Raw genomic sequence first — 14,962 nt, forward strand, 5'->3', positions numbered from 1 at the left:
GCCACTGGGACCCATTTGTTGTTTAACTGAGCAGCCCTATACACCAGCCGCTGATGAAGCTATGTGCTTGCCGGCTCTCATCTGTATCTGTAATGCTGATGTCTGCAGATAAGGACAGCAATTACGTGAAGGCTTCCTATCACTTTCCTAAACTTTTGTGAGATATATGCTGATGTTGAGAGGCAGTAAATAAGGACTGTGCCTTGTTAGGGGAGGTTTATGGAGAGGGGTTATGTGGAAATCAGCTCGTGGCAACAGCAACATGGCCAGATACACCTGATGCTGTCATGGGACTGTGATGATGCTGTAGTTTAGTTTTAGCTCTCAGAACAAAATAACAATGCTTTGTTGTTATTCCAGCTATATGACGGCGGTCTGTAAATTATCGAGTCTGGACCAGACAGTCCAGTGATTGACATCGTGAGCATCGATCCACTCAATTGGGATCAATGACATGCATCAACCAAGTCAGTGAGCCTGACCACCCGATCCTGTTAGTCACCTGTTATGACAAGTATAGTCGCCTTTTATGGCAAGCATTGGCTGCTGAAGATCTATTCTAACCGGATCTTCACAGGTCACAAAATAACATGAACATTAGAAGGTGGTTGAAATTGAAGGGATGTTCACTCAATCCTATTGGCTGGATAGGGATTGAGTAGAAAAAGCATCTTTTGGTCTCTAGATGTGTAGTATAGGTGCAGAATGACATTTTCCCCAGTAATAAACCACTTGAGCAGTGGTTGGAATAATTTTTAATCCCAACAAGACAGTCGGGCAGGTGACCCATAAGTGTTCAAAGCACAGGTTGATTTATTAATGAATTGAATATGCGTCAGGTAACCTTCTCTGACTCTAGAAGGGGGCACGGTTGGCCCAGTCGTCTTAGGTGCTGCAATTCGCTGTGCAGAATTGCGTCCCTTGGGCACGCCAGAAACCTATGATTGTGGGTTCGAATCCCAGTTCGCTCCGATTATGTTTCTAGGTTTGTCAGCACCATACCCCTGCTCGTGGGTTTCACCGAAGTGGTAAACGTCTGAGACCTGCATCACTTGGGGCTTTCCTCCCACATTAAGCTGACGTGCCGTAATATAACTGGAATAATGTTAGATCCAACTCACTCACTCACTCAAGAATGTAAATCATAGTATGTTGGTGATAAGATCCACAAGTTCTTGTGGTGTGTTAGCGAAAGTGGAATGTCCTCTGTTGGACTAAATCTCTAATTTACAGATAATGGGGGATCAGGATACAGCCCTCTGCCTTAGAGCTTGCTATAGCCCGTAGTTTTACTTGAATGTTCATGCCATCAAGTGTTAGGTATCAGCATTGAAATAACACAAGGAGCCTTCCACATGCATGTGCACAGACAGATAACGTATGTGCACTTAAACATTATGAATATTAGTTTTCTCAGTAGGAGTAGTTTGTTTGCTTAGGTGATTAATACGTTTTTAGTTTGTTTACGGAATTTTGTTTTGTACTTAGAATATCAGTGATCAAAATGTAAAAAAATAAATCTCTACTGCCCTCACAAGGCACATAAATGTCGCCATTTTCCAACCTAAACAACTGCGCAAAACGTTATAGGGAATTAAAGGGACATAACTCTCTCTACATTGCTTCAAACTTTGTGGATGAATGCTTGTATTTTGTATTTTGGAATGAGTCCTCTTTTTGACTAAAAGCTAATTTCGGTGATATTTCATGTCAACTTATTTTTTAATTTCTTTTTTATACTTTTACATTTGGAAATACTAAAAAAATGTCAGAAAAGTCATTGTATTTTCATTTTCTTATTTTCCATTTTACATCTATGAAATCACAAAAACTAGAATAATCACATTACGAATTGATACTATTCATAAGCTAATAGCTACTTTCCAAATATAATTTTACCATGATGTCTGATGCCAAATTAGGTATTATTTGTTCATTTTGTGGCCAATATTTAACAGTGCCCTAATCAAAGCTAAATGTAATTTTCCAAATCTTAAGATTACAAACACACAATCCTGTTTACAGTTGACTGTTCCTTGAAATACGAGCAGCAGGATGTGGCGAAGTGTTGACTTTCCTTCCTGTGAACCTTTTCCACTGGAGCCACTTGATACTATGATATATATATGGCAATGCATTCGCCCAGAGCATGTGTCAGTCCTAGTAACCCTACTAGTTTCAAATATGGAACAATTTCTGTGGAGTAAAAAAATGAGATGTGGAGTGAGTTGGGTTAAGTGTCAGTGTGGACAGTAGGTCAGTTATATCTAGGCAGGTCAGTTTTATTAGGTAATGGACCTTAACACCAGAAAGCATGAAGCTCACCAACTGTGGATTGGTACCTATGACCAGCAGTTCCTGTAGTAACTAAGGGAGGCAACTCTGAAGCTGGTGTTTCTTGCATTTCCTGTGTACTCAAGTTGGGCCATGTTCATGTTATCTTATTTTCTTCAAATATTTCAAGACTGTTCTCGTGGATAGAGCGTCTGCATAGAGCGGGGTACTGATGGGTTGATCCCCAGCAGTGTCATACGAAAAGACTTATCTCCCTTAAGTGTGCCAGGATGTGCTGATCATGGCTTTGATTCCCAGATTCTCTCCAATTATGACCCGAAGTGGTTTGTGAGCACAATGCCCTTACTGGTAGGTTTACCAAAAGGCTGTGGCCTGCATATCTTTGGCCTTCCATTTCACATCAACTTACATCATTTAATAAACCTGAACACCTTACTCGCACACTTCCTCCTAAAAAAGCTACCATCTAAGGGAGATAACATTGTGCAACATTGCTACCACCCGTCCCTGACTTCCACCCACATCCCCATTGAAGATAGCAAAGGTCACAGTGACACTCAATACCCAAAACATGCAACCCACATGAGCCAGTCAAATGTACAGGTTGAAATATGTTTGTTGAAGGATACGTGCTGCTTTATGCTATCATTGCTATTTTTGCCGGGCCCCTATCATAGATAATAGACATTCTTTATCTACTGATACAACTCATACGTCATGGAACAGGTAGTTTTTTTGGGGAAGACATATTTTATAATGTTTACTTTAGTTTTTGACAACTGTCACTCATTTGATACACCCTTTCCTTCCGTAGAAGTGGTGAAGTGGCCATGTACTCTGTTGTCACTCCTTGTGTAGTGTGACGTCGTACATGGTTCAGTCACCATGCACTGGATGCCCCCAGTGGGAACTGGTGGGACAATACTGTTGTTTAACGACACCGTCAGCATATTCTACCTGTGTCCAAGTGGGCCCTAAGTAATCGAGTCTGGTCAAGTCATGTGACCAGTGGTGTTGCCCCAGTCATCTAAGGTGCTGTGATTCCCTGTGCAGAGTCGTGTCCCTTGGGCATGCCTGAAACCTATGATTGTGGGTTCTAATCCCGGTTCGCCCAGATTATGCTTCCAGGTTTGTCTGCTCCATACCTGTGCTCGTGGGTGTCACCGAAGTTGTCAACGTTTGACACCTGCATCACTTCGGTCTTTCCTCCCACATTAAGCTGACATGCCGGGATATAACTGGAATACTGTTAAAAGCGGCGATAATCCCAACTCTCTCACTCATGCTCTACCATTGACTTCCTACTGGGTACTAGGCACTGGAGACCTATTCTACCCTGCACTTCCTGCTGGGTACTGGGTACTGGAGACCTATTCTACCCTTGACTTCCTACTGGGTACTGGGCACTGGAGACCTATTCTACCCTGCACTTCCTGCTGGGTACTGGGTACTGGAGACCTATTCTACCCTTGACTTCCTACTGGGTACTAGGCACTGGAGACCTATTCTACCCGTGACTTTCTGCTGGGTTCTGGGTACTGGGCACCTATTCTACCCTGCTGGGTACTGGGTAGTTGAGACCTATTCTACCCTGGACTTCCTGCTGGGTACTGGGTAGTTGAGACCTATTCTACCCTGCACTTCCTGCCGGGTACTGGGTAGTTGAGACCTATTCTACCCTGCACTCCCTGCTGGGTACTGGGTAGTGGAGACCTATTCTACCCTGGACTTCCTGCTGGGTACTGGGTAGTTGAGACCTATTCTACCCTGCACTTCCTGCTGGGTACTGGGTAGTTGAGACCTATTCTACCCTGCACTTCCTGCTGGGTACTGGGTAGTTGAGACCTATTCTACCCTGCACTTCCTGCTGGGTACTGGGTACTGGAGACCTATTCTACCCTGCACTTCCTGCTGGGTACTGGGTAGTTGAGACCTATTCTACCCTGCACTTCCTGCTGGGTATTGGAGACCTATTCTACCCTGCACTTCCTGCTGGGTACTGGGTACTGGAGACCTATTCTACCCTGGACTTCCTGCTGGGTAGTGGAGACCTATTGTGCCCTGCACTTCCTGCTGGGTACTGGGTACTGGAGACCTATTCTACCCTGCACTTCCTACCGGGTACTGGGTAGTGGAGACCTATTCTACCCTGGACTTCCTGCTGGGTACTGGGTACTGGAAACCTATTCCACCCTGGACTTCCTGCTGGGTTCTGGGTACTGGGTACTGGAGACCTATTCTACCTTGCACTTTCTGCTGGGTTCTGGGTAGTGGAGACCTATTCTACCCTGCACTTCCTGCTGGGTACTGGGGATCTATTCTACCCTGCACTTCCTGCTGGGTTCTGGGTACTGGGGACCTATTCTACCCTGCACTTCCTGCTGGGTACTGGGTACTGGGGACCTATTCTACCCTGGCTAGAAGTGTAAAATGAGCTTCTGACGTGACCATTGTTGTCATCTCGATGTTGGCTATATGCCTTTTACCTTTTCATTTTGTCTAGATGTTCCTGATGGATTGGCCTGTGATATGTAGCAGGTGTCTCAACCATGGAAGCCAGGGTGCTTAAGCTTAAATATCCATCAAAATGTTTTATGTGTTATTATTTTGTTTTCCTTGGAAACCATAATAAGAGAGCTGTTCTTGTTGCTGACAATATCAATCTCTGGATTGTCTGGCCCAGATTCTATTATTTGCAGGTAGCCATCATAGCTGGAATAATATTGAGTGCCAGTTTAAACAACAAACAAACATATTTTCTATGCTTGCAATGTATGGGAGTAAAGAATATTAATTTATTAAAACAGATGTTCAAGCACATAAATCAACATTCCTTGTTTAAAGATTATTGTCAGCGTTTAGTTTTGTCATGCAACACTGTGTTGCAGGGGTCCCAGATATGAAGAATGAAATACCATAAAAGAAGTAAAAAACACACAGAGAATTAATCATCTAGCCTCAGCTGTGAAACTGTGTCATTGCCAACTATTGCATCAAGCCCAGCTGCACATGGAGCATACATAACATGGAAAAAGAGACAATGTTTGGCCGGCATGAAAGGTCACATGGATGTTGCTCAAGCATTGCTGTGCTGTTGTCAGCCATTGACAACTGTCTGACCTGTTGAGAGGTCAAAGTCATGAGTATCCCCAGAGCTGTGGGGGCAGTCGGGTAGCCTAGTGGTTAAAGCGTTTGTTGTCACGCCGAAGGCCCGGGTTCGATTCCCAACATGGGTACAATGTGTGAACCCTATTTCAGGTGTCCCCCGCCTTGATATGGCTGGAATATTGCTCAAAGCAGCGTAAAATCATACTCACTCTCTCCCTAGAGCTGTGAATGTCTGAGAATATGTGACAGGTGTTTTATTGGATGCAGTTGGTAGAGGTTGTTGAAACATGGATTTGTGTGACAAGATGCAGTACACATTAGTACACATTAGGACAATGGACCTGGGTAGAATAGGTCTTCAGCAACCCATGCTTGCCGTAAAAGGCGACTATGCTTGTCGTACGAGGTGACTTACGGGATTGGGTGGTCAGGCTCGCCGACTTGGTTCATGCATGTCATCGTAATCTAATTGCAGGGATCGATGCTCATGATGTCGTGCACTGGATTGTCTGGTCCAGACTCGATTATTTACCCGCAGCTGTCATATAGCTGGAATATTGCTGAGTGCGGCGTTAAACAACAATCAAACAAAAAACATTACGACAATGACAAATTGACAGGGCTTTACTTAGTGTAATGCTAACTTGAACAGTATTTCAGTTATATCCTTGCATGTCAGTTTCACGATGGGTAAAGCTGGCATTCAACCAGTGGATCGCTTTTGGAAACAGCTCTGGAAGTTGCTGTGTCTTTGCCCAACAACACGAGGAAAGGGCTTGACTTTAATGGTAGCCAGGAGCAAAAATGTCTCCTTGAAACCTCTTTTCTACCTGAAAATGCTCTTAGTGTTCTGAACATCGAGAAGCAATGAATTTGGTGATTGTAGGGTAGGTAGGGGGATGCGGAACTTACTGAGAACTTACACAAGTGTTTTTTTTTCATGAAGTTTTTGTTAAAATGGAAATGAAATACTGCAAGAGAAAAAGGTTGAATCAAAATAATCTAACACGGCAAAAACATTACTTCCTAGTCCTCGAATTGATTCTAATAGTATCTTGCCTTTACCTTTTGTTAGTTGTTTACAAAACAGATAAACATGATAGTAAAATTACCCTTGACATTGTTTTGAGAAGGAATGGTTTTACAACTAATTCTTGTACCAGGAGCATGTAGGTGATATCCTGAATTGACCTTTGGAGGATGAAAGCCTCCAACTTTTACAAACTGATGGCTCCTGAAACTAATTTAGTTGACAAGCAAACAACACACTGGTTGATGATCTTGACTTTTGTTCCATTTGCTTGTGTGTGTACACAGGGAGCCTTAGGAGTGCTGTTCAGAGCTTGAGGTAGTCACATGTACATCTCTGTATTCAGATGATGAAGAGCAGTGTGAGGATGGTGAAATTGAGAAGCGTCTTCATCAGATGTACCCAAAAGCCTTGGAGGGATTTGTCCTCATCCTCTCTCGGGAAGCCGATATCGTATACCTGTCTGAAAACACAGCCAAGTATCTCGGCATCCAACAGGTACGGTACTCAAAGTATTAATCTTTTTTGTTACAAAGCTTGTTATGTTCATACGAAATCACAAGATTGTGGTGATATTAAGTTGCATATGCCTGCAAGGTGTTTGCTCATGGAAAATGTTAAGGTCCCTGTCAATGACATCTATTCATGAGATGGTTTGAATCAGTGTCAGATCCTTTCATTCCAGGGGGCACGGGCGGCCCAGTCGTCTAAGGCGACACGATTCGCTGTGCAGAGTTGCGTCCCTTTGGCACTCCAGAAACCTATGATTGTGGATTCGAATCCCGGTTCGCCCCGATTATGTTTCTAGGTTTGTTAAGCACCATACCCGTGCTCGTGGGTTTCACCGAAGTGGTAAACGTCTGAGACCTACATCACTTGGGGCTTTCCTGCCACATAAAGTTGACACGCCGTGATATAACTGGAATACTGTTAAAAGCGGCTTAAAACCCAACTCACTCACTCACTCACTCACTCACTCACTCACTCACTCACTCACTCACTCACTCCTTTTATTCCACCACCAACTTGTGCAGGCCATCTAGATGTGATGATTTCTCTGTCCCTTTTCAGATTGAACTGATGGGACAGAGTATTTTCGACTTCACTCACCCGTGTGACCATGACGAGATCCGTGACATGATGTCAGACCGCCCCCACGGCGCCAAGGCCGTGTCCGAGGAGCGGACGCTCTTCATCCGCATGAAGTGCACGCTTACCAGCAAAGGCAAGAGCGTCAACCTCAAGTCTGCAACATACAAGGTACGAGCTGAACAAACTGTATAGGTCCTTCAGGTAACTGAGACACAGAACAAAGTATATCTTCTGGCATATTGTATATTTTCATATTGGATTGGATCGTTGAATTGAATTGTTTTATTTGTTGAAGGATTGATAATTCCGGATTGTTGCCCTCGGTCCATCAACACTTTACCTGTGGTGATTGGTTCCTTTAAATGACAAGTGTGCATCACCTGAAATGTTTTTCCCCCACATTAAGCTGACTCTGTGATATAGCTGGGATACTGTGTATGTTATATATTACTCAAAAGAAGTTAATGACAGATTAACTATGGTAATATGAAAAAATCGGGTGGTCCTTAACTTCTTTTGAGTAGTATATTAGCAAATTAGCAAAGCTTACTCCCATCTCTCAAATGCAAAAACTGCCTTGGCTCTGAACCAGTATAACACTTTCATTTTCTAAAGGGTAATTTTGTCACCCCCCCCCGTCGTCGTAATAGAATGTAAAGAATTTTATCCTAATGCTATATACTGAATATTTCGTTCAAATTGTGGAATCCCAGGGAATAAAGTGTTGAATTCCTGTTGAAGGCTGTGGTCAGTGAACAACGCAGTGCAGCAGATGCACTACTGCTGACCGTAAATCATTGAAACAACAAACGGTCAGCCTTTGCACCCAAAAGTAAAAGTGCCTGTTCTGAATAAGTGCAATGTCATGTGATACACCTTTCAAAGAAACAAACCCCTGCCTTGAAAGCAGACTTTGGCAAATGCTTGATTGAAGAAATATTTCTGTTCTGTCCCCTTTTAACACTTGCCAGTGTTAGAGAAACACCTCCCTGAAAGAAATGTCTGACTTGAACGAATACCGGGTCTTACGCCCTTCTGCCCTTCTGAAACATATAAACCCTGGTTCTTATTCAAGTATTTGTGGTAAACAGTAAATTGAGATGAGCACCGGAAACAAGTCAGGGAAATTACATCAGACTGCATCAGCCGTCCGACAGCTAATTATATTATATCCTGTTGACTACAAGCCGTGTCATGGATAGAAGGTCACTGTCGGCTTCTTGGAACTGATGGTCAGACCTGTAGACCTCCCGACAGAGCAACCACTGTTCTCCAAGAGATGGCGTTGAACAATTTGAACAGCCATCTGAAGTACCGTATTCGACGTAATAAGCGCCCTGCTCTAATAAGCGCCCACGGCGAGATTTGCTGATATATTGGCTAGTGAACAATCCCAATTAGCACCCCTTCCGACCCCTATTCGCATATAGTACGCACCGCTTCCTTCCCCCATTCGCATATAATACGCACTCCTGTGTTATATGCACCCTTTATTATTGGCAATTAAATTCTGGAAACATATATCTGTCGTACATAAACATTTCAGGCTGTCAGCATAAACCATGAAATTTAGTTTTCAACTCTGTTTTTTTTCCACCAATATAAAATTCTAATAAGAGCCCCCTATTTCTAATTTTGAGAGCACCCTGGGCGCTTATTACGTCGAATACGGTATGACCCTTTAAGGCTGAGACAACCTATTTATACTGTGACTACATTGATATTTGTTATATATTTTTGAGTATATGGCATAAGAGATGGGCATATATATTTAATATAATCAAATCTTTTTTGTGTGCTTGGTTTCCAAAACCAGTTGACAAAGACAAAGAACTTAAAGTTTTTGGGGGGTGGGGGCAAGTATATCTGTTTAATTATGTTTATTCCACCAATACATAAGCAAGATAATTTACAGGTGTTTGGAGGCCATGTACAAACTATCAAATGCCTCCCTAACCCATGTTAGTGTAGGCAATGAAAACTCCTTCAACATACTGGTGTTTTTAAGTCATTAATCGTAATTAATTCAACAATTTAAAACGAAGAATTTCAACCACCTACATTGAATATTGGGACAACTGTTTGATGAAACAGATGAGATATATAAGGACCCATGATCGAATGCTTTTTTTTTCTTTTGGCATTATCAAAAAGGATTTATGTTTTTGTTTGATATTTCCTGTCATCATATCTATGACCAAGTGAACACAACTTATGTTTCCTTGTTTGTTGTTTAACGCAACAATATTCAAACTATATGACGGCTGTCTGTAAATAATCAAATCTGGACCAGACAATCCAGTCAATGACATCATGAGGTCGATCCACGCAATTGGGATACGATGACATGCATCAGCCAAGTCAGCGAGCCTGACCACCCGATCCCTTTAGTCGCCCTTTACAACAAGCAAAGTCACTTTTTCTGGCAAGCATGGGTTTCTGAAGACCTATTCTACCCCGGATCTTAATGGGTCGGACACAACTTATAGATAACAACTTGTTTATGTTACTGTAATACAGGGGTTTCGGAAACCGTCATATGCACATACAATGAGGATTTGCAGATTTTATTGTTTTCAGTAGCTAGTCGTATATTGAATCTTGATTGACCGCCATTTTGCTTTCTGTGTCGATAGATATCATATTTATTTATGGTCAATAATTAAGTACAGATGAAAAAGGTATTCAAATAACTATTGCTATCAACGATATTTTAGTATTTGTGATTATATTATCTGTCTTGTTTTTAAATAATCTTTAGTTTTAAAAAAAACTTTCCCCGTGAGGACACGTGATAACCAAATATGGGATAATAGTCTCGATGCAAATGTTACAATGCATACACTTGAGCAGATATAACTCATGAATATTAATTAGACCGTTCACTACGTTAACAGATCGTTATTATAACAGAAACAAACATATGTTTTCCATGTATATCTAAATTGATATTATTTGTTATTAATTGTCCGGTTAATTAAACAATTTAAATTGAAACAATTCATAATTCATCATAATATGAATATGTAACAACTTGTAATGTGTGTAAAAAGTCTAAAATACGCTATTTGAAGGGGGCATGGCCTAAATGCAAATGTCCGATTGGGATTTTAAATTTTCCGGACCCCTGCTGTAATAGATGTTATACCTTTGCATTGATGAGGGATGTCATGTCTGCTTCAGATGTTTCAGTAATCATTGGAAGAAAGTGCTGCATAAAAATATTTGTATGTGCATTGAAATAGAATACTTCTACTCTGACAACAGAACAGTTTGATCCCCTCAATGAATTCCTCCCCCTGAACTCCTTTCATTGTGTTTTTCTCCCTGTCTGCCAGGTGATCAAGTGCACAGGAAGGCTGGTCGTAGCCAAGATGAAGAGCAAGAAGGAGGCTGACGATGCCTCCATGTACCCCTACCTGCTGGCTGTTGCGGAGCCCATCCCCCACCCTGCCAACATCGAGGTCCCCCTCGACAGCAGCACATTTCTCAGCAAACACAACATGAACATGACCTTCACCTACTGTGATGACAGGTAGGGGCAAGATTGTCTACTAGGGAAACAAAAGTGATAGCCATCTTCTCTTGTCAAGGTGTTAACCGCCTATAAAGGTCCAGTTTCCACCCTTGTCGAACTAGGCTGGAATTTCCAGGCTCAATTGTAGCGCCACAAGTGACTATCATGTCACTTCTATGTCCCGCCTATTGACCAATTAGATTCCATCGCTCATATCACTTGCATTTGCTTATAACAAAATGGCAGCGCCCAGTTAAGACAATCTGATTGATAATCAAGATAATCAAGTCTTTTCCCTCGAAGTGCATCAAATCACTTGAATACCTTGATTAAAAACATGAAAAGATTTGCAAAATATCTGTCCACACCCAGTTAACGGTACACATGCTTTGCAAATCCTGCAGTCGACAGAAATCCACAATTTGAAATATCATGTTGTTTACAAATCGGATTTCCTTTTCGCAACACAATTTTGATTGGACTATACATAAACACGTTAGTCCAGCCAAATGTAACTCCGGAATTCCAGCCTAGTTCTGCAAGGGTGGAAACTGGACTTTTATGGTCAGTAAACGCCCTTGCCTCAGGAAGATGGTGATAGGAGGTATCAAATGTGAAGTCACTGGAATAAACAGGGATGAGCTAAAAAGCTTAATTTTAAATGATTACTTGTTTCTTTTTATTCGTTTTTTCATCTGCTTTCAACAGGACCCTTTTTGACATTGTTGCAGAAATCAAATAACTCGACACATGACTATTTGTTACGAAACCATGCTCTTTTAAGTCTCGAGCATATTACACTTAGATCGAACTTTCCCTTCACATCAACAGTCAATATTGTTCTCCACTTGACAGCCACACTGTTCCCACTAGATGACTAAAGATTTCACTACGTATAAATACAGCTCACAATAATTGTACCTGGTGAGCTACACTACCCCAGCACTATATTTTTCATACACTTCTAGGATAAGATGGGCGGTCGGGTAGCCTAGTGGTTAAAGCATTTCGCTCGTAACGCCGAAGACCCAGGTTCGATTCCCGACATGGCTACAATGTGTGAAGCCCATTTCTGGTGTCCCCCACCGTGATATTGCTGGAATATTGCTAAAAGCGACGTAAAACCATACTCACTCACACACTCTAGGATGAGCAAGGCAATGCTCTTGGGCAGTCAGATGACAGATATAGATTGGAGTGCTTTCCAATAGACTCATTGTGATTTGTTCATAAAATAACCAGGGACAATGGGGTTAAAGCGTTCACTCATCACCCCGAAGACCCGGGTTCGATTCTCCACATGGGTACAATGTGTGAAGTAGGGCTGGGACGGGTAACTCAGGTACCTGGGTCGGGTGGGTACTGAGTAGGACCCCGGTACCCACAGGACAACCCGGACCCGTGATAAGTCACGTGATATATTGTTTAATGACAAAAAAAAGTATCTAGAACTCTATGGTTACACTTCAAGTCACAAATGTTCACATTCCTTCTGACTTTTCATATCTTTGAATAAAGATATAACTTGAGTCAACTTCAGTGTATACATGACCAGATTGTTTAATACGTGTATCTAAATACGTTTTGCCAGTCCTGTGGTAACAAAATGCCCAATTGGACATTTTGTACGTATATCTCTTGAGACCTACAGTTGGTACCTGGGTAGGGTGGGATAATAGGGGGTGGGTACCTAGGTAGTAAATTCGGACTCGTCCCAGCCCTAGTATGAAGCTGATGACTCGTGTCACCGATGTAATATTGCTGATTTCGGTGTAAAAACGTATTCACGCACTCATTAGATAACTCATTAGATAACCGATTTTCTACATTTATCCATAGAGAGCCCTTGAAAGTATTCAATAGTGGTAACTAGATAGCTATGTCCTTGAGTCCAAGTTATTTTGAAGTTTAAACTTTGCACCAAATAAGAATGTTAGTGAAGCTTTTGCTTCATGATTGAATGATAATAATGATAATAAACAACAGCCTTCTCATCCAACTGATCTTCAAGCAAATAAACATGAACTAAAACTATGTTCATTGTGTAAACGTAAACAATGTGCCATGTATCATAAACACTTTTAATTCATTATTTAGTAATAATGCTTACAATCACAACTATCTTATCCAGCTGATCTTCAAGCAAATAAACATGAATAGAAAACGATGTTAATTGTGTACACATACATAACCACTGGCCCTTCTATTTGTGACGTAGATGTCAAGCTGATTTTAGAAAGCAAATATTTCAACCCCTAGAAATTCCCCTAATGTTTGTTGATTGCTTGAGATGCACAAACATGTTTACATCTCAGCTCAGGCGCATCAGTGGACGAGCCGACATGCCTTTGTTTCCTGCATGCCGAACCACTGCGTCACCAAGCGATGACTGTGTACGGCTGCAGAATGCTATAGAATGCTTGTGACAGACACAGTGACAAGTAGACAAATTCATAGTTATTGATGTGGAAGCACCCTATGTGATAGTGTCTTGTTGTGTTGTGTTATGTTGACATAGCAATAATAACGAATACCGTATTCGACGTAATAAGCGCCTCGCACTAATAAGCGCCCAAGGCGATATTTACTAATACACCTTTGTGTATATTGTCTAGCGGACAATCCCAAATAGCACCCCTTCCGATTGATCAGTGTACACAAGACTTATTTATTCATGTGTAATACGTGTGTTATATGCATCCTTAATTATGGGAAATAAAATTCTGGAAAAATCTATCTGTCGTATAATAACATTTTATAATAACACGATAATTACAAATATCCAGCCATGTCCAACTAACTTATCATACCTCCATGTCAGAATGATGAGATCTGATTGGTCCACGTGATCTTGATAAAATACTGTGTAACCCACCTTGGAGGGGAATAAATTTCTCAGCGGGGGAATAAATCTCTTATACCCCGCCATGAGCAATACAGGCTGCACGTGGATTTCTGAGAGGCAGAATAAATCCCTTGTACCCCGTTTCAAAGCAAAAAGACACATGCTTTTTCTGAGTCAATGGAAGTCATGTGACATAGCACAAGCTAACCTCTGCTCAATCAAACAGCTGTTTTTTTTATCAATTTTTAATTTGTGTTAATTATTTATTAATGTCACATTAAAACATGTTGGTAAGATAAATTTGTTGTAGCAGGATCACTCGGGGTACAGGTTTTTTTTATGCGTCCCTCGTTAGGTTTTTACCCTGAGCGGAGGCGAGTGGTATATAACCTAACACGGGATGTATAAAACCCCATGTACCCCGAGTGATCCTGGTACACCTTATACTTTACCCTGTTATGGCAACGTAAGCTTTATTATTCTCTATAATGCCCTGTTATGACAACTGACTTGTAAGTTTTATTATTTTCTATTAGTATCACAACATATCCCACTCTGCCCAGCTAATATGTCTAGCAGGCTATGTCAGAAAGTCACATGGTCACATGAACGTTTCACGAGAAAAATGTGTTTTCCGCGAAGTAGGGTGTGTTTGGTAGATTGCTATACCCAGAAATCCTTTTGTTGACTAAACCCACCTGATCTGCAACAGTTCATCTGATTTGATGTAACCATGGTGATTGCAACACCTAGAACGATCGAAAATAAATATCAGATGTGTGACTAGTGTGAATGTAAGCATATCTTGTATGTTATGAAAGGGGATGATAAATAAATTAACAGATTTTTTTCGTCCCATCCACCTTACGATTAAATATTTTAAATTAAATCTATGATAACCTAGTTATTGTACTGTCCATCTATGACAGGTTATTTATTCAGTCTAAATGTATTTATCATAAATGTATAACTTTTTCTTATATGATATTGGCTGGAATAATGCCTATGTGATTAAATCTGCACTCACTCACTCGCTCACTCGCTCACTCACTCACTCACTCACTCATTCAAAAAC

At 41.4% G+C, this 14,962-nt stretch overlaps 1 protein-coding gene across 3 annotated transcripts in view; it reads left to right on the forward strand.

Annotated features, from left to right (window-relative positions):
- Positions 1-14,962, forward strand: part of LOC139443413 (hypoxia-inducible factor 1-alpha-like) — a 92,752-nt gene that overhangs the window by 59,086 nt on the left and 18,704 nt on the right. For all 3 annotated transcript variants that reach the window (XM_071224402.1, XM_071224404.1, XM_071224403.1), the window contains exons 3-5: positions 6,780-6,931; positions 7,505-7,693; positions 10,864-11,060. In XM_071224402.1, coding sequence (XP_071080503.1) covers positions 6,780-6,931; positions 7,505-7,693; positions 10,864-11,060 — 538 coding nt within the window. The remainder of the gene's footprint in view (positions 1-6,779; positions 6,932-7,504; positions 7,694-10,863; positions 11,061-14,962) is intronic.

This window comes from Haliotis cracherodii, unplaced genomic scaffold (assembly GCF_022045235.1).
Source record: "Haliotis cracherodii isolate W230 unplaced genomic scaffold, xgHalCrac1.p SCAF_5, whole genome shotgun sequence".
Lineage (NCBI taxonomy): Eukaryota > Metazoa > Mollusca > Gastropoda > Lepetellida > Haliotidae > Haliotis > Haliotis cracherodii.